The sequence below is a fragment of the Haemaphysalis longicornis genome, unplaced genomic scaffold (genome assembly GCF_048455015.1).
Source record: "Haemaphysalis longicornis isolate Haplotype H1 unplaced genomic scaffold, Haemaphysalis longicornis Haplotype H1 scaffold_10, whole genome shotgun sequence".
NCBI lineage: Eukaryota > Metazoa > Arthropoda > Arachnida > Ixodida > Ixodidae > Haemaphysalis > Haemaphysalis longicornis.
Window position 1 is genome coordinate 11,405,725 of NW_027526204.1, and position 20,963 is coordinate 11,426,687.

Sequence of the window (20,963 nt, forward strand, 5' to 3'; positions counted from 1 at the left end):
CTGTGCCGGTTTTTTTTCTTTTTAGGTTGTTTTACCAAGTCTCTACAGTTACACTAGTATAACAATTAAAGGTGTTAACTTTCACACTTACAGTCTTTCGGGAGATACTAAGCGTTGCACGGATGGTACTTTTCGCATGTTTGCATCGGCCTATTCTTTGGTTTTATTTTTTGTAAATTCGTCAGGGTAGTACATAAGAAAGGCAGTGGTTCAATTAGTTTTATTGCAGCTCGTTTGGTTTTTATATTTTTACTTTTGTGTTTTTCGTATCCATATTATTTATATTCATAATATATAGCAGTTCAATGTCTCGACTTTACAAATATGTATTTGCTGCAGATTTTAGACGTTGTACGATTTATGTTTTCGGACAAATTTCGAAAAGGTATCTTCGTTTGTTCGGCGTTTTATTGTCTTCTTAACCATCCAAGAGCCCAGGATTAGATAGACCTTTGCGAATACGATGGCTTATTTTCGTAGTTTTTATTTTTTCTAGTTTCTTTCGTTTTTCTCTTAAGTCGGCAATTATATTTTATGTACAATATTATATCCTATAAATATATCGATTGTATCGAACTTCCTGAATTACGTATTTTTATGTAGTTAAAAGGCGCTAACTGTTTGAAGCTTTGGTACGCTGCTAAAACAAGAGTGGATAGTCAGAAGCCTAGCAACACATCCGATAAAGGTTTGATGATGATCGTTGGACTTTCATGGCGCGGGGCCAGCTGGGCCATACAACGCCAAACAAAAGTGTTTTAAGGAGCAAAAATAAGAAGGTAGGTACTAAAGACTGTAGGCTAGAATAAGCATAAAATAAATTAAAGGCAATGGTGATGGCTAGTGTAGAGGGCCAGTTTTGTTTATGTATAACAAGAAATAAGGTTTAAAATTTTAACTTCTGATAAATACTCGGAAACACGTTTCAACCAAGGGGTCGTCGACCAGAAACAACGATGGGTGGAGTGTCTGTAGAGCTGGGGAAAGTGTTTGTGCCGTGTTGTGTCTGGTGCACTACATTGAATTTATATGTGAGTTAGGGATAGGTGTTCCCCCACCTGCTAGACAGGGGTCTTGAAGAGCCAGTGAGCAGGCGGAGGCGTGTCGCATGCGTTTGACCTGTCCGTAATCTAACTAAAGCAACTTCAGTTAATCTGTTGTGTGAGTCAGTAGTGTATCGTCCTAGGTGCGGTTTTATTACGCGTAGCTTGTTGTCTGTCTGTTCACTGCAGTCCGCTTGCCATGTTCTACGAAGATGTCTGATGTGTGGCTTGAGCTGAATGTTGGGTACCGTTGTGATGTCCACTGGGTTCCTAAGAGCTGCAGCAGTGGCCCTTTGATCAGCCAACTCGTTACCACGGATCCCAACAAGTTCCTGAACCCAGCGCTGGATCAGTTCGAATTTTTTAGCACAGAGAGAGATTATGGCAATACAAACTAGATGGAAAATGTGTTTTTTTTTGTAGTCTGTAGGATTGCAACGCACTCAGAACGCTAAAAGAATCCGTTTAGATGACGGACTTATGAATTTGTTTTTCAAGAAAGTGCTGTACGATTACTAAAATTCCATATGCTTCTGCAGAGAAAACAGTGGTGTATACGCTCAAAATTCCACACGCATAAAAGTTGGGTCTATGAGCGGCGCAAAACATCATATTCGAAGTTTTCGAGGCATCACTGTAGTATTCAGCACATTCGTGTTTATCCTGTGGGCGTAATACGTACTACAACACCGCCGTTCTCGGAACCCTGTTTCTAGTTTCATCAATGATAAATCACATGACACAGACTGAAGTTGCCATGGTTGTAAAATGTCATTAGAGGGTGCTGTGGAGAAGTGCACAGAGGATATGGTGAGACCCGACGCCCGTATGTCACTTTAAGCTTCAATTGCAGAGAAACAAATGGGAGATTTAGCAAGAGCCGGAATAGTGATGTATAAGTAAGGCCAGGTATAAATGGGTGATTATTTATTGATGGGATCTTAGACCGAACCCGTTTTATTGGCCGACAAAACATATTTAATCGAGGCCCTTACTGGCGTCCGTGGATCCCTCTTTCTCGAGGATCGTCACGCCAAACAGTAAGAGGAGACTGCGTTGCGTAATGGGGCATATAATCAGCTGAGGTCAAATCATGTCGTTTACCACGATTAACTAGTCTTGTTGAAGGTCTGCGCAGTGAGAACGCTTCATTGGTCACCGAAAACAAGGCACTGGAGTCAGAAAACTCGGCTCTGACTGAAAAGGTAGCTGACCTGGAACAGTACTCGAGGATGAACAACGTGGAAATAAAGGGTGTTCTTTGCACTCAGGGAGAAGATCGCATCGCAATAATGCAAACCATTGGGGAAAAGATTGAGTGCCCTCTAGAACCACTTGACATCGACGTTGTTCATCGGGTCCTGACGCGTTTGGAAAACCTGAAAAATATCATTGCTAGATTTTGTTCCCGAACCAAGAAATCCGAGTTCATTAGCCAAGCACGCAAGGCGAAACTTTGTCTCAGTGATATTGGTGTTTTGGCCTGACCAGACACCCCGGTCTACATTAAAGGAGCCATGAAGAGAAAACACAAGTTTGGTTCATTCGAAAGATTGCCTCGTTAGAACCATAACGACACCACTTATAACGCAAACTTCGCTCAAATAAGCTACATAATTAGGAAAAACGGGAATGGTCATGCGACCCACCAGCTCATTTCCCGCAACAGAACCTATGCCGTCACATGGGCTAAGCTCTGCGATTGGCGGAGGCCGGCAAAAGCAAACGCATGTTAGGCAGGGCTTACAGTTTGCATAGCGAGCTAAATGCCCGTGAAACATACTGCACATTCTTTTTATGACAAAGAACGGTGGAGTAAACGGTTGAAGTTCCGAACGAACACGCAAGCGTGTGCGCCAATGCGTACGAAACAACCGCCTGGCCGAGCTCGACATCTCGCCGTCGCGCAGACGAATGTTCGGGTTCGAGGCGCTCTGACCTTGGAGGAAAAATGCCGTAAACACCGCGCATTGACGCTCGTATCTTTCTGGTCGAAGCAGAGAGCTCGCGCGAACGGCTTTCCATACACGACACCGGCCAACTGGCATAAGCGATACTGCTACTGAAGTTGAACTATTATTAACCGTAATAAAAGTACGGCACATACGTACCAGTCTGTATTCGTCCGTGGCGACGGCGCTGACGAGGCAGCGGTGCCGACGGCAGGGCGTTCGTCTGTTGTGGCTATCGCGGAATGGTCGCTTTCCCGTCCACCGCGTATCCCACAACTCTTGCCGCTCGTGCACTTAGAAGCGTTGAGCGTTCAAGTGGTGTGAGGTTGTTAAATGCAAGCCGGAGCTCCTCGGCGAGAGTTTTGTTCTCCGGATCAGGCGATTCCATGACTAGGGCTGCGGGTGCACTAGGTTTTACTAGCATTTTTAAAATGGCCGCCGTCTCGGTCGACTCCCGCGTGTGGGTGCTATATGGAGTCGACATACTAAGTATCTGTTTCATGGACCGGCCCGTGTGACACCATTGCTCACGTCACCAAATGTGCAATTTTAGCGGGAGATTTAAAATTTTGGCTTAAATTGCCTTATTTCTCAGTGAATAAAGCATCATTTGCTTCCGGGAAAGCGCTTGGGGTACTATGAAACACCTAATCTTTCGAATAAAACAAACTTTTGTTTTCTCTTCATGGCTCCTTTAACGATCACTTGGCCTTAGCTAACAAGACATTGTTCGCTAAGGCACTAACTCTAAAGAAAGAAAAAAATGGATGTTTCTATGGACGGACAACTGCCAGATCAAGGCGAGGAAGACGACTAACAGTAAAGTTCTCCGAATCCGCAAAAAATCCGACCTGTCAAAAATCGCGTCAAGTGACTGCACCGGACGTAACCTATGTAGATCATTATCATGCCTCAGACATCCCCATCATTCTTGGCTAATGAATTAAGATCGTTTCTTTCTAGCGACTCTCAATCTATTATACTTTTAAACGCAAGATGTCTGTGAAAACATTTCTATGAAATTCAAAATCTACTTTCATCCTTTGATAACCATTTTTCTATCATCGCAATTACTGAACCTTGTCTATCGGATGACGATAAGGACCTGTACTGCTTCCCTTCCTATTCACCCGAATATTGTCACAGGTTAACTGGTAACCACGGTGGTGTAGCTTTATTTGTGTCTTCTAATATATTGTATAAGCGACGGTATAATTTAGACATCTCGGTGACCAACTGTGAATCTGTCTTTACTGAGTTCGATCCTTCTTTTCTAGCTATCGATGGCAAATTTTTTATCTGTGGCTGCATTTATCGTTCCCCATCAACAACGATTCCTGAATTTTGCTTAGCTCTTCAACAGTCATTGAACAGTGTGCCTGGACAACAAACATATGGTTATCTTGGGTGACATAATATAAATTTACTTGGTAACACATCTTCATTGATTGATTGATTGATTGATTGATTGATTGATTGATTGATTGATTGATTGATTGATTGATTGATTGATTGATTGATTGATTGATTGTAGGGTCTAACGCGCCGACGCAACGCTGGGGATGAGGCGCGCCGTAGTGGAGGGCTCCGGATTAATTTAGACCCCCTGGGGATCTTTAACGTGCGCCGAAATCTCGTACACATGGGCGTTTTTGCTTTTCGCCTCTTCAGAAAAGCGGCCGCCACGGCCGGGAATCGAACCCGCGACCTCGTGCTCAGCAGCACAACGCCTTAGCCACTGAGAAACCGCGGCGGATGATAACACATCTCCCAGATGTATTAACTATACAAATACAATTCACGGCCTCGGATTTGAGTGTGTCATTAATATTCCAACTCGACATGCCAGTACCGGCGGTAGTTGTCTTATTGATCACGTCCTGTCTAAACTACTTACTCTGCCTCTAGCTGGTGTTCTTGACATCAATATTACGGATCACTGCCCCATTTTTATGAAATTTTACAGTACTGAACCCCAACGTTCGTCTGCTTTTGTAAAAAGTATCTTGGACAAAGAAAAGTTTGTTGAAGCGATCGCAAAAGTAGATTGGTCTGAAGTTATGCACACAGATGACACGCAGAAAGCCTAGTCCCAGTTTTACTGATAATTTCATCATGCCTGCTTTCTAACTCCTGTACCCGAAAATGCCAAAAGCAATTTCCATTTGCACATAACCCCTGGATGACCGAAGCACTACTATCGGCCATGCGCAGGCGAGATATTCTTTACAAGAAAACAACAAAAAACAGCCTTTCAACATTAAGTTACTTCCTCGGTATAAAATACTAGCTAACGACATTTCTGCGCAACTGAAGACCGCCAAAAGAAAGTATTACGAATATAAAATACCAGAAGCTGGGCATTTATTTATTTATTTTTTCACATACATACATTTCGCCCAGAGGGCATTACAGTAGGGGGGTAAGAACCCATTTTCACACACGAAATGCGCCAGCAAAGTGAAAGGTATAAAGACTAACAAGGAGCAGAGAAACAAATAACAGACAGTAGGGGGTAACAACTCATTTTACACACACGAAATGCGCTAACAATGTGAAAGCTATAAACAATAACAAGGAACAGGGAAACAAATTGCAGACAGTAGGGGGTAAAAACCTATTTTCATACGCGAAATGCGACAACAAAATGAAAGATACAAAGAATAACAAGGAACCGGGAGAGAAATAACAGACAAAAATTAACAGATGACAGCATGAAAAGTAGCATAAAAAGTAACGCTGCCCAGCATTCAAAGTAACACAAGTATGCAGAAACGTATGCATCAACTAACGTATAAAAGAAAACAAGTATGCAAAAAGAGAAATCCACGCTAGGAAGAATAGCGTTCAAATTTTAGCATCCAAGATGCTGCGTAAAGCCACCAGGAATTCATTGTCGCTTGCCACTAGGATGATGTCCCGGGGGAGATGGTTCCAGGGTTTTATAGTGCGGGGGAAAAATGAGTTCATAAAAGCAGTTGTGGGAGCGGGTATTTCTCTTATCTTGAGCGTGTGGTCAAGCCGATGGGAGACATATGTGGGCAGCATCAGGTAAGCATCTTTGTTCAGTGGTGTTCGGTTGAAGTATACGTCTCTAAGAGAAGCCGTACGAAAAAACGCCCGAAGCGACGCAAGCGCAGGCCAGCCAAGAGAATCTTTTATCCGAGTAAGCCCCCACACTCTTGCTGTAATCTACCGTGGCTACGAGTTGTAAGGTGAAGGGCAGAAACCACGAACGGTGGCCGTCGGAGCCCAGGTCAAGCTCCGGCGGATGGGTTCCCTGTCTGTCTACTAGGGAGGGAGGTCCGGGACCTCTTCAGCTATCAGGGTAAGGCTGACGAAGAAAGTACCCCCGTCTCCCTGCTGTTTCCTATGCCGTATGGTAAATCGAAACCCCCCTCCAACCATGAACGTACCCTGAAAATGGTCCACACCGAAGCATCTTTTTTACCTCTTCCTGCCATCAACCCCCAAAACCCGACAACTAACCCCGCTTTTTGATAGTTGAATCTGTTGAGAAATCCAACCTTCTTCGCAATCAGTATTCCTTGTATCCAAATTTCTTGAAGCTATCCTTGGCAAGAGGTCCAATGCTAAAAAACTAAGAACTGGTGAGATCTTAGTTGAGGTCAACATACAGCAGCAATCCACAACTTTCATGAGCCAAACCCGCATGGCAGACCTGGATATCAGAGTCACACCCCACCGCAGCCTCAACAGCTCCCAGGGTGGCATATCTGAGCCAGACCTCCTAACCGAGACAGAGACCGATCTGGTCGAAGGTCTAAAAGATCAAGGCGTGACAGCAGTACGGCGCATCGTCATTAGGAGAGAAAAGAAAGAAATAGTCACCAAACACCTGATACTGACTTTTGACCGCTGCACACTGCCCCAGCATGTCAACGCAGGTTTCATTCGTTGTCCTATCCGGCCATACATCCCGGCGCTGTTTCAAGTGCCAGTGGTTCGGGCATGGTACCAACTCCTGTCACGGCAGAACAACATGTACCAATGCGCCCAGCATGATCATCTCTCCGACAACTGCACTACAACAAGCTTCACCTGTCCGAATTGCCAGGGTCCACACGCAGCATAATCTCGTGCTTGTGAAAAGTTTCAGGTAGAGAAAAGATTATTAACATAAAGGTAACAGAAAACATCACCTTCCCAGAGGCGCGAAACAGGTTCGCCTCTTTCCCCCTGGGGAGGTACGCCGACGCAGATCGCCGGAGGGCGGAGAGGCGTCTGGTTTCGGCGGGGACCCAGTAACGAAAGTCGGACTTGGTCCCGCCACCGCCCACCCTGAGTTGCATCGGGTAGCCCAACCAGCCTCCGCACCGCTCGTTAAGCCAGCAGCGCCTGTGGTGGCATCCACGTCCGGTGGGGATGCTGCTGCACCCACTGTTTTCTCCTCTCCACCGGCCCGGAGCACATCCCAGGGCCCGGAGGAGATAGAGACGAAGGAAACCGCAGTAGTTCCCACCCCCGCCGCACCGCCTGTGCTACCCGGGGCGCTCCTCACGCCCTCGGCGGTCGCAGCTCCAACAAAGGGTATCGGGAAGGGTGCCAAGTGCGGGGGGTCCAGTCCGCTGGGTACCCCTTCTAAATCTGATGACGACACAGATGCGGGACCTTTCCTGTCTGCTTCGCAGCGGAAGGAGCGGGCTCCTCCATCTAAACGTCCAGAGAAGATTAAAAAACCCCTTCCAAGAGTCCAAGCCTCGAAAGACCCTACATAAATAGTCCCACTCCAGTAACTCTAACACATCATAATGGGAAAGGAAAATATTGTTCAATGGAACTGCAGAGGACTTCTGAATAATCTCGACGACGTGTCTGAGATTCTGCATGCTGATCAGCTAAGTGTAATGTGTGTTCAGGAAACATATCTGAATTCCAAACCCACAAATTTCTTGAATATTTACCTGGTATCAAGAAAGTACAGGGTTGGCTGCACACACTTCTGGTGGTGTGGCCATAATCGCCCGCAAATCCTTAGCATGCCACCCTGTCACCTTGAACACCGTCCTTGCGGCTGTAGCCACCCGCACAATAATATTTAATAGGTTGATAACGGTGCGCTCTATTTACATTCCTCCTGATCTTGCACTTTCGAGCTCTGACTTTTAGGCGCTGGTCGACCAGCTGCCCGAACCATACATCCTAACAGGCGACCTTAATGCACACAATTCTCTTTGGGGCTCTTCTCACACGGATGCCCGAGGTCGCCTGATAGAGAAGTTTTTAACATCCTGCAGGAGCATGCCTTTTCAACAAGAAACAGCCTACATAGCATAACATAGGACACAACACAGACTCATATCTTGATTTGGCTATTGGCTCCGCAGTTCGCTTTCCTTGTCTTGAGTGTGGCGTGGGTACGGACCCATATGGTAGTGACCACTTCTCCACCTCACTAACATATATAGGTAACGTACCATGCAGTCCATCTTCCCAAAACAGGTTCAATGAAGCAAGAGCTAACTGGAACACATTTACAGAGACATTCAAAGTACACTACACATCCATAGAACAGCTAAGCTACCCAACTCCTGACGGCGTGCACCCTCGACGCCGCCGAAAAGTCCATTCCCCATGCATCTGGTGCCCCGCGCAACCAGAGGAGGCCGTGGTGGAATGAGGACGTAGGCGCGCGCGAGAGGCCCAGAACAAGGCGTGGGGTATCCTTCGTCGGTACTCCACGCCGGGTAACCTCATTTTGTTCAAACGGGCCAAGGCGTTAGGAAAACGTGTGCGCCGTAGGGCAAAACGAGAGAGTTGGCGTTCCTTCATAACATCAATAAACTCCTACACAGACACACGAAAAGTATGAAAAAGAATACGCAAACTCAAAGGACAACAAACACACAGCCTGCCTCTGGTCAGCACAACAGGGTACACACTCGGAAGTCCAGGCTGGCGCACAACACTTCCAACACGTGTCCAGTTCAGCACACTACACAAACGCTTTTATGAAACCTAAACAAACAGCCGAAAAGAAGCCTACACTAGATAACCATAGGTCAACATCTTCTTATAACTCAAAGTTTTCACTGCATGAGCTGAGGGCTGCTTTGAGCACGTGTAAACCCTCAGCTCCAGGCCCAGACAACATCACATATACAATGATACAACACCTACACGCAGACACGCTTGAAGCACTTTTCCATATATATAATAAAATATGGCTTTCGGGGCACATCCCACACTCTTGGAGGGAGGAAATAGTAGTGGCTTTTTTGAAGGAGGGAAAGGACCCGCCGTCCCCCTCAAGTTACCGTCCTATAGCCCTGACGAGCTGCCTGTGCAAGCTTCTAAGATGATAAATCGCAGGCTCGTGTACTTCCTTGAGTACAACAATCTTCTCGAGAGCTACCAGGCAGCCTTCAGGGCGGGGCGATCCACGAACGATCAACTCGTATTTCTGGAATCATATATAAAAGATGCCTTCCTGCATAAACAGCATTGTGTAACTGTGTTTTTCGACCTCGAGAAGGCCTACGACACCGCTTGGCGTTAGGGGATCCTTAGTGACCTCAAGTCATTCGGTGTCTCGGGTAACATGTTAAACACTCTTGTTAGTTACTTGTCGGAAAGAACATTTAGAGTAAGAGTCGGTTGTGCACTCTCAAAGGTTCAAGTTCAAGAAAACGGCGTGCCGCAAGGTGGTGTGTCGAGCTGCACTCTCTTCATAGTAAAAATGAACTCTCTTGGGAAGGCATTGCCACCTACAATCTCTTATTCCATGTATGTAGGTAACGTCCAGATATCCATTAAATCATGTAATATGTCCATCTGCGCACGTCAAGTCCAGCTGGGTGTCAACAATCTTACCAGCTGGGCTGACAAGAATGGTTTCAAACTGAATCCCGGAAAAGGCTCTTGTGTTGTGTTCTCTAGGAAGCGTGGGGTCCACCCGGACCCAGACATCACTCTTAACAGCGGGTCGGTTCCTGTGAACAAGGAACAGAAGTTCTTAGGTGTTTTATTCAACGAAAAGCTTACATTTATCCCACACATTTATGCTTAAAAACTATGAAGGTCCTCTCACAGCAATCTGATGGGGCCGACAAACAACTCCTGCTGCGCCTTTACGCGGCCTTGGTGGGGTCTCGGCTCGACTACGACAGTGTCATGTATGGGTCTGGTACAAAGACAGCACTCAAAATGCTCGACCCCGTGCTGCATCTTCGCCTTCGCCTCTCATGCAGCGCTTTCCGCACTAGTCCTGTCGAGAGTCTGTATGTCGAGTGTGACAAATAGTGCCTAGGGCATCATCGGGAGTATGTTGACTTGCTGTATGCATCTAATATCGTGCCTCTTATCAACCATCCTTTTAATCCTATCATGAACGATACATCCAAGTTACAACTCTTTCTAAAGAGGCCATCTATCTCCTTACCTTTCTCTCTCAGAGTTAGGGAGGAGGATTCTGCACTAAAGGTCCCTCTGTCAGACATGCACAAGACACTCATCCATAATATTATTCCATCATGGCACCTTCGTCCTGTAGCATGCTACCTATTATTCACACTAGTAGAAAAAACTAGGGTACCCAGGAATGCAATTCGGCAGCACTTCGTGTTCCTGCACTTCCACTTCCTCTGAGCTCGAGCAATCTGATTCTGTCAGGAACCTCCGTGTAGACGTCAGTAGTGTCAGCTGCCTTCTAAACGAATCATGCGCCTAGCTCAGGACCACTGACTCAGAGCAAACTCAGCGATCGAGCCTTGTTGTTGACGACCTAGACAACCGCATACGGCGCAATAACCTTATTTTTAAGGGCCTTCCTGAGACCACTCCGGAAAAGTGGGCAGAGACCGAAGAAACGATTACCAAGTTTGTTGGCGAAAACTTGGACATACACGTCGGTGAGATTTAGCGGGCACACAAAATAACTGAATGGAAAGAGGGAACTGTCCGCCCTGTAGTTGTCAAATGTCTCAACTTTAAAGATAAATATAACATCCTAAAGAATGCATGGAAGCTGAAAGACGTATTGTCGCCACGTGTATTGATCGAGGAAGACTTTTCGCCAAGAATACAATTAATAAGAAAACAGCTCAGAGACTTTGCCCATGCAACGAAGCAACCAGGAGAAAAATACAAGGTACTTTCTGATAAGCTTATCCTGAATGGCCGACTTTACCACCTCGACCCGGTAACTAATATTGTCGTGCCTTTGCCGAGGCGCGGAATCCCTGCTACGGAACAGAGTGAGGCACTTTTAGAGGAGTCAAGCGCCACGGCTGCTAAAGAAAGTGACTGAAAAATCGTTTGTCTTCACAGCTGTCAATCCTCCTGGCAAATTTTCGCAGTCTATTTAATAAACAGGACCTCCTATGCTCATTCACTAATCATGTTCGGCGGATATTGCGCTTTGAACTGAAACGTGGCGTTCCTCTGATGTTAGTGATTGCGGATTGTCAAGGTCTAAACACTTTTCTGCATTTAGGAAAGATAGAACAGTGTCTCGCGGAGGTGGTGTGATTGTGGCCGTTAAAAAGAATTTGCAAGCCCATTTAGTCGATACAACTTCATGTATAGAGATCCTATGGGTGATTGTACGCGTATCTGCCTCTGTACGTTGTGCTGTCGGGGTCTGCTACCGTCCGCCAGATTCTTCCCACGAATTTATTGAGCACTTAAACGAATCGCTGTGCTTTAAACAAAACAAGTACCAAAATACCCAATAATTCTCGCTGGTGACTTCAATTACCCAGGGATTGATTGGCGGTCAGGCATACCACATGGCAGCACAAAAAAGCATGAATGTCAAGAATTGCTCGATGTGTTATCTTCCTTTAGTTTGAGTCAAATGGTCAGATTGCCTACACGTGTCGACAAAATTTTAGATTTAGACAAATTTAGATTTAGATTTAGACAAAAATTAGATTTTGAGCCTGGGTCATTTTTTAACCCTCGCATTTTAGAAATTGGATAACTGTTGTGCGCCTTTTTGTGTACCCTTTTTTTGCAACTATGCATTTCGACATGAATGTGTTTGTATTCGCATTTATGGGTGTTGCTGTTTTTCATGTTACAATGTGTTTTCTTTTTCAATGTGACCCCTATGTAACGCCCGTAAGGGCCTTTAAGGTAAATGAATAAAAAAAAGTACAGGTGCGCAGAATTCTATAGCGACGTGCCGAAAACTGGTTCTGCTGTCTCTTGTGCAGCGCCCGGACCACATTTTAGAGTTAGCAAAACAATGAATTCTTAAACAGTATTTACACGGCAGAAGCGTATGGCATTTTACTCGTTTCAAGCCACATATTCAAACATAAAATTCTCAAGTCCATCGTGTACACAGATTCTCTAAGCGTTTTACAGGCACCGTGATTAGGACGGTCATCTAAAAACTAAGTGATCAATGCTCTTTTCAAGGTGCTAATGACTGCATATGCCTCAAGTCTTGAAATAACTATATGCTGGGTACCAGGACACTGTGGAATCCCTGGCAATGAGGCCACCGATCAAATGGCTGCTGATGCTGCTCTCATGACTACAGTTGACATTACAACAGTACCTTACACCGACCTAAAGACATACATCAGACGACAGCTTCGTAACACATGGCGAGTGCACTGGAGTCAACAAACACAACAAACTACATGTAATCAAACCATAATTGGGACGCTACACAACTGACTCACACAGCAGATACACTTAAGTCGCTCTGGCTCGGCTGCGGATAGGCCACACACATGTAACGCACTCCCACCTGCTCACTGGTTCTTCGCGACCCACGTCTAGCAGGTGCGGAAGAGACCTACCCGCAGTCCACATACTAATCACATGCAAAGCACTTGACGCTACACGACACAAATATTTCCCGGAAATATACAGAGGGCACATTCTACTGCACCCATCATACTTTTTAGCCGACGAACCAATGTTTTCTAGTCAACGTGCTTTTAAGCTTTTAGCTGAGGTAAACTTTTGCAGCTCTTTTCATATCACGTGCAATCATCCTGGCACTATACAGCAGCCATCTCCATTGTCTTTTGTTTTGCGCCACTTTTACTTTTAGTCACATGTTTTAGTATTTACGGTCTCATCAAAATTCAGTAACTTCTTCTTTGGCGCTCTTTGCCCATAGTCGGCCTCGCACAAAAAAAGAAACAACCATCATCATCATCACAGCCTGAGTGCTATTTCGAGCAGGGACCAAACACATCTCAAGAGTACCTCTCGACCATCTCTGACAGCTGGACACAGCAAAACATGTCGCTGGCGGTTTGCTCGGCTGCCAGTGAATCAAGAACGTCATGTCAAACAGGTTGTTTTCAACGCACCGCCGAAAAGAAAGACCGAGAGAGACACACTGAGAGGAAAACGGCGCAGAAAAGCTCGGACACCAACGAAATCACCACAAAAACAGCTTAGAAGAACTTGCGCTCTGTTTTCAACTCATGACAAATGCCTCCACGTTCACCGGGCTTGTCGTCGTTTGACAGTGCGCTCGGATTCACGCCCAACTGGCACAGTGCCGAAATTGTTTCAAGTAACCGCAGCTCAACACAAATTCCTCACTTGTTCGCTCTTGCATCTCTTCCATGCTTAAAAAAGAACACTGAAGAACAATTTTGGTGCTGGTGATGGCCGCGTGCATCATGCCCATGAGCTTGGCAACATGTGAAAGACGTCTGTAAATTGTGTCATCGTTGTACTTTATATGCTGTAGGTGCTTAGTTGATCAGATTTGCGGGTGTCATCGAGAGAAAAGCTGCTGTTTAAATATGAAAGATTCTAATCTGCGACAGCAGTAAGCTCGAGTACGTTATTTTAAGAAAGCCAGTTTTTAGGCTACCGCTTAGGAAACCGTAAAATTCAGAAAGAGAATCAAATAAGCTGATTTGATTGTCGGCAGGAGGCTTCGTGTGACACCGGGTTGTGGAGCCAATCCCATGTCACACGAAACCTTACTGTCGCATATAGCGTCTCATATATCGGGTACTTAAGGAACGACATCGAAAAATCGCAACATTTTGACACATCAATTGTATTTTTGAAGCCCTGTTATGGTGTTCTGAGTCAAAAGACTTTGATGTTGCTGGCTAAAAAGCTGGCTGCGTGACTGCTTGCTTCGCTGCGAACGTCCTCGAACGGCTAATGCCTCCAGCCGCCCCTGCCACGTAAATACCTTGGTTCTGTCACCCCTCGCGCCCTCTTCTCCGCTCCGTGTGCTCCCATAATATCATACAAATTAAAAACAGACGCCGACCACGAGTGTTTATAAAACGAAAACAAAAGACGTTTTGGCTCCCGTACGGCAGCCGAAACGTCTTTTTTTCGTTTTATAAACACTCGTGGTCGGCGTCTGTTTTTAATTCGTATCATGCGTTTCCCTGACCAGACGGGCTTCCCTCCAACACATGATTTCTCCCATAAATAATATATGCAAAAAAAAAGTTTGCTTAATTCAATTTTGCCCTGTTCGCAAAGCTCGCGTGCCACCCTGCTGAGACCTTTTGTTTTGTTTGTTTTGAAAGAGCTCAAGACCACATGTTTTAATATTTGCCTATATCTCGCCTCTCTTTGACAGCAATATTTACCATGTTTTGTTTCATTTCCTTTCACAATAACCAAATTCACAATTATTAATAAAATAGTCGTGTTGCTGTGAATTAGGTACTTATGCTCTGCTTCACATAAGCTTAATGTTTACTTTTTGCTAAATAGCGTCTATATGTATGATGAAAGCCACCAGTTTGAGTTGTTTTGAACGGTCTAGCCTCTATGTAACTTCCTCGAAGCATTCTTTAACCTGTTCTCTGGGTGGCTGAATCGAGTAACAGGCAGACAGGCCAAAACATCGTATGTTCAGGTAGGCCAAGAAGAAATATCCTCTTTAGAACTAGTCACTGCTTACATAGAAAAACTAAAAGGACAGCTAGCCGATTTTTATGCAGTATATGCTCTTTATCCCAAATAAAATGGCATCAATTAAGCACCCGGCTTAGGGTCAGAACCGAATCTTATTTTCCCGGGACTGAACCCAAACCCGAACCGTTATTTCTGGAGCCCGCTGAACTTAAACGGGAATTGAACCAAAAAAAAAAAAAGAAGTAACGGTTCCCGGTTGACGACGAAACGGTTCGACCACCCATTGTTGATTACTCCTGTCAATGTGATTTGTGTCTTTCCCTTTCAAAATGGTTTTCAAATTAGAGCAAAATGGCGTGCTTATCTGGAGTGAAGTGCATTTTTTGAAACTGAAACATTTGTGCAGCACAATCCAAACTTCCACGAAGAATGGAAAACAAGGGCAAATAAGAATAAATGAAAATGGAGCTCCCTAGCTTGTTTAGACGCAGAAGGACGGCACATTACATTTTCGCAGTTTTTGAACACGTGCAATTCTTTCTCATAATTTACCGGAAATAATTCCTTCTGCAAACCAGAAATAGACACGCTAATTCATTTAGATGGTCGGAAAGCCAAAACAGAAAGCAAATCTCCGGCCATATCTGCAAGAGCGTGTGTTTAACAGACGGAAAAGGTTAGAATTTCGCATGAAACGTCCAAAGCGTCTGTGACCAGAGCCGGCTTTGAGGTTTACATTTTAGAAAGTGTGCGTTTTTTTCTGTCTTAACTTTAGGCGCCCTATGCCCTGTACAAATGTTTCGTACAAATGTTTCGTATGTTTCGTACAAATGTGTCGTACAAACGACGTACAAATTTTTCGTCAAAATTATAAATGTCGACGAGGGACACCTGTCTCACCCCTTCTGAAATTACCCGTAACTGAACCCTAGTATCACGCAGATGCTGAGACAGAAAGCCGCTGGCGAATTCTCGCTACTCCAATATTTTATTTTCTGCAATACTTTAAACATTCACTGTGCCGCTACTTTTCTTTGCGTACTGCTATCATTTCTGTTTTTGTAAGTTTCTTATTTTTTCTTTGTTTTGTTAACACTTGTTTGACTGTTTTCTAAAATATGTACTACTTTACCGTGCGGATTCATGCCTTTTTTTTATGTAAATAATCCCTGCCCACCTGCATGATCTTCGGTCTGCAGTATGTCTTAAATAAATAAATACTACTGAGCTTCTTTCCCCTAAAACACCTCACCAAAAAAGAATACAGAAAATAAATATATATAAAAATAAAATAAAAAGAGCACCTACGCATTCGAAGCCTAGGTTCGCACGGCCACCTGTCGGAAGCTGGGCGAACCAGCACGGCTACAAAATCTAGCTGGGGCGCGCGGCACTTGGAACGGCCAGAGAAAAACGCGCGCGGGATGATCTCGGAGGCCATGGCTTCCGAATGGTAGTACCACGTTCGGAGGCTACATGGCGCCACCTTAAAATTTTAGAAAGTTTAGTGCCCAATCAAAATTATATGCGCCAATTTGTACAGAAATTTGTTGCTGTTGCCTCTTTATATAAAACGCTGGCTTTCATATGAGCCAGAGGACATGCACTTTGAAAAGCAGTTGGCTCTCCTTTTAACCCGACCAGTGGTTGGCAGAAATATGCAGACGTTCCCTGCCTGCATTCGGCGGCGGGACAGGCGGACTAGTGCACGATGCGCAGACAGACAACTCCATCCTGCTTTTTGGCTTAAGGAGATCTTACGACACTCATTTTGCACCATCGCTGTGCTTCTGAATTCCCCTCTTGCACTCTCAACAATCCTGCATCCCCTTGCCATCTCTTCCAAGCGGTGTCGGGTCTATTTCTAGCGCCACTGCGAAGATCCTGAGGGGCGCGCCTTCTTTCCCTGCGCTCTTCTTTCGGTTTGGCATTGGCTCCTCCGCTCGCTCAATTTCTTTTCTTTCTTAGCGGGATCCCGGTTCCGGCCTCGGGCTTGAATCGCTGCGCCACGCTCGCTGTCACTGGAGCCGTTGTTTAGCTATAGAACTTGGACGCCTCCCCGTAGGATTTCCAGAGAAAAATGAAACAAACAGAAAAATATGAATCGGCATTCCGAGCAATGTATAAGAACATGTGCGCTCCCTTGGTACCGGTAAAACTGGCGGGTTTTCTTTGGTTTGTTTTCATAGTACACCACGGTTCTTTCTCGTTTGTACTCCTTCTACCCGTGCACCTCTACGGTTTAATAATAATCTCGCGTTTCCTATTTGCCGTTCACTTTGCTTTGAGGAAAGCTCCTAGAATGCCAATATCTTTTATGGCGTTGTTAGTATGCAAAAACTTAATGACTGGTTTTGGATTGATGCACGCGTGTTGCAAATGGCCGTAGAAAAAATTTAAAGTAACCCGATCCTGACTGCACACGCACACACATACACGCACACCCGCACGCGCACACACGCACACGACTACGACTATGGGGTTCAATAATTTGGTGGCATACGTTTCTCTTCTTTTCTGATGTATCTACGTTATTGGCGCACGCACACACACACACATACACACACACAAGCGCACGCAGGCACGCAGGCACGCACGCAAGCACGCACGCACGCACGCACGCATAAACATATAAATTGTATGTGCGCGTACATTTCATGTGTTTGGCAAATAATTATTGCAAAAAGTCGTTTTGGAAGGCTACCGATTTACACTCGAATAAACTATGCGAATTACTGATTTATGAATTTTAAACACTGAAATTTTAATTTCCACTGTTCATGTACAGTGTAACGTCGTGATGTTTGGCGGGCAGATCAGGAACAAGAAATAAAATGATTTTCCACATGGTGTGTCTTTCAGTATAACTTACGACTATGGTGTTCAATAATTTTATGACATTCTTCTCCCTCCTTTTCTGACGTGGCTAGGTTATAGGGAAAAACGTTGTTTCTGATAACATTTTGTGCACAATTTGTTCGCAATCATGTTTACCAAGAATATTTTGGAGATATCATTCCTGGGTCCGCTAAGTATGTTGAACCACACCGCAAACGACAAGACAAAAGACGATAGCAAGCTATCGTTTTTTGTCTTGTCGTTTGGGCTGCGGTTCAATCAGTCTCTCGCCCAACTTTTCACGTTGCTTCGCTAAGTGGTTGGATGCGTAAACGCAACAGTACTCTCCCGGCTGATGTTTCAAATTTCGCAGCCACCTAATAAAGCTTGGACGCGCTGGTTCATTACATTTTCACAGCCCGTGAGTCGCTGGTACTGGTAGACATCAGGGTTGCTAGGCCTTCATCAGTGCTATTGTTAGGCGAGGTGCTGACAATTATAGATGTAGAGGAAGGAAACTGCAACGGAGTAAAATCTGTCTATTAAAAAGACCAAGATCGAGTGCTGACTTGCGACCACTTTTATTCGACATATAAAAACTACCTTTGTAGCAAATAAATGAAGGCATTGGTTGTTGACATTGTTCACTGCTCTAAAGGAATGCGATTATGTTAGTGCTTTCCTTTTTTGGTGCTTTCCTTTTTATCCCAAAAAGTGTCCAAGCGCGTTTGGCCATTCGCTACAGAACCCACCCTTATTCCCTACTCGCATTATTATGTAGTTTTAGGGCTCGATCGGTGCCTTCCTTTTACGTACCTGAAACAAATGCCTGTTCTCTCTTTTTCCTATTTTCTTTGCAATGTGCAGAAAAGCCTGGCCGACGTGAGCAACTTCGACAGCGACTTCACGATGGAGAAACCCGTGCTGACGCCCATTGACCCCCAGATACTGGCCTCTATGGACCAGGAACAATTCAAGGGCTTCACCTACACCAACCCGGCCATGACCGACTGAGCGCCGACGGCCGGCGTGACTGTGATACGCGGCAAAAGGAATGGTGCACTCGCTCGTGCACCCCATGACATAACGGGGCCCACGATGCGACAACTTCGCTCCTACTGCAACTCACTACTTCGTCGTACGATGGTCATTCACACGAAAAAGCCGCAAGAGACGCTGTTACGAGGCTAAAGGGATCTATCATCAGCTAGTCGTGAGTGATCAGATTTATAAGTAAAAACAGCGTCAGCGGTAATCATAGTGCGCTCTTACTACATTGGCCCGTGACGTAGGGCTTTAATCATGGTGCTCGGAAGTTCTCGGGTTTAAGTTCTACTTTGAATACTGGCAAATGGCTAAAAAGCAGTGATTAGGAGTGGTTTGGGGCTGGCCATCGTGAGGATCTTAAACTGAAATTAATGCATGCGTAGAGTGCATCTTAGGAGACGTGTAAAAGCCATTTCCTAGCGGGGATGAATTTACGTCAACACCCTGCTTGTGCTTATAAAAAAATAGGCCAAGGTTCTTTACCTCAGCTCGGTTCCAGAATCACGGGAAGTTTAAGCAATGCCTTTTAAATGCCACAATGTCATTACATAGCAGGAAAACAAGTGTAGTAATAAATTTGTGTGTGTTTTTTTTTCGATTCGAAGCATTTCTCGGAGTTGTCTATGCGTTTTCATTGAGATAATAGTAAGATAACTGCATACATAGTTCAGCAGATTAATGAACATAAATTTTTCTGCGGATGCTCAGTCTTCAATGCGTTAGCATCTCTCATTTGTAGAGTAGACTGAGAACTCTGCTGGTGTGAGAAATGTGGCCTTTGTGGTTATTTCAGCCACCAATGCCGGTAATACGTTCCCGCAATTTACATGTGCTATGGCTCGCCCGCAAAAAAAAAAATTAAACACAATTTGAAGGGTAGAACCGCTAGCAATTTGTTTAACATAGAAACCTGCTCGCAGGCATGTTTGAAATACAGTGTAAAACGATGTATTGAGAAAAGCGCTTAGGTTGTAAGGATCATTGAGGTTTTATGAAAACGTAAACAATGGCACATTATATATTTGTGAACGCTTCCAGGAAATCTTGCACTAATAACGCTTGTGATCTTTTTCAAGCACGCGAAGTGAATTCTTGTAATTCACTTTTGAATTAATGCATGCAGTAAGGGCACTGAAAGTGCAATAACTAAGTTATTAATATCATTTAAATACTTTGGAACAATCAAAGGGTGCTGGAGTAGTTCAGACCGTGGGGTGTGCGTGTTTTGTTTACACTCCGGGATTAAAAAAGCATTCAGAGTCACACGGCATCGAACTTTATTTCGACAGCCTCGGCTGGGCAGAAGCTATTCGCGTGTAACTTCAAAAATACTGCAGCTAAATCGTGGGAAGTGTACACCATGTGCTAATTGTATGAAAGTTCGTATTGCAGCTGTTTATGTTCACCTTCAGCGCAAAGTATGCTTTCTAGTGCAATGGGTTATGTAATCCTACTGCTTAGAGCCATGATTGCCTTTGTGACTAGCACACACGTCCAGATTGATGGCGTAACGACGAACGGTAACCTGTGTGGCTGAATGATGCTTGGGTAGCTCTTTAATGGTCATTGCTTCTGATGTTATGCTGATGACCCCCGGCAAAAATTCGCACCATGCGCATTCAAACAACGTACTATCTCGATAGCAGCATTGCACAGCGCCAATGATGCGTCGACTAAGCAGACGCCAGTCAATTTGGCATTCAGGCTGCGATATCGCGCTCCACAAGAAGGAGTTTTACGTTCAAGTGACTGGAAAATAACAGGAAAACCGCTCTCTGCAAAAGATGTATGATTGTTTGCCTTGTGGCTCTTCGAAATTTTTTTGTTTGCAAGGTTTACGTGCTTTTGCCGCTAAAGGATGTTTGAAGTGCCAAAAGATGCGTCTGAACGCCGGTTTTGGTGCAGGAAGAAAACGCGAGTAAGGAGTTATTTATCAAAAAGAAACATTTGCACTGCGGCTTCCTGGATATATACGCTACAACAAAAGCACGTGTCAAAATCATGTTCGCTGATATGTTGTCCCCAAAAATGACAATACTTGACACATTGGGAAAGACAGAAGATGATCCCACTTTAAGCATTCCTTGGACAAAATATTGCAAAAACCTTGCCTTTCATATCTTTAGTTTTGCGGGATGTTTGTGGCAGTGGCTTTTTATATTTGCACCGAGACGAAAATCTATAAACTTCATTTCGAAGCACTTCAATGGTGTTGCCTTTTAGCGTACCCTCCGAAAGAAACATTGAAGAAATT

At 44.8% G+C, this 20,963-nt stretch overlaps 1 protein-coding gene across 5 annotated transcripts in view; it reads left to right on the plus strand.

Moving 5' to 3' along the window:
* Positions 1-19,595, plus strand: part of LOC144158171 (putative protein kinase C delta type homolog) — a 493,518-nt gene extending 473,923 nt beyond the window's left edge. For all 5 annotated transcript variants that reach the window (XM_077688850.1, XM_077688851.1, XM_077688849.1 and 2 more), the window contains one exon: positions 18,530-19,595. In XM_077688850.1, the coding sequence (XP_077544976.1) occupies positions 18,530-18,676 (147 nt within the window). In that variant the 3' untranslated portion in view covers positions 18,677-19,595. The remainder of the gene's footprint in view (positions 1-18,529) is intronic.
* Positions 19,596-20,963: the final 1,368 nt, after the last annotated feature.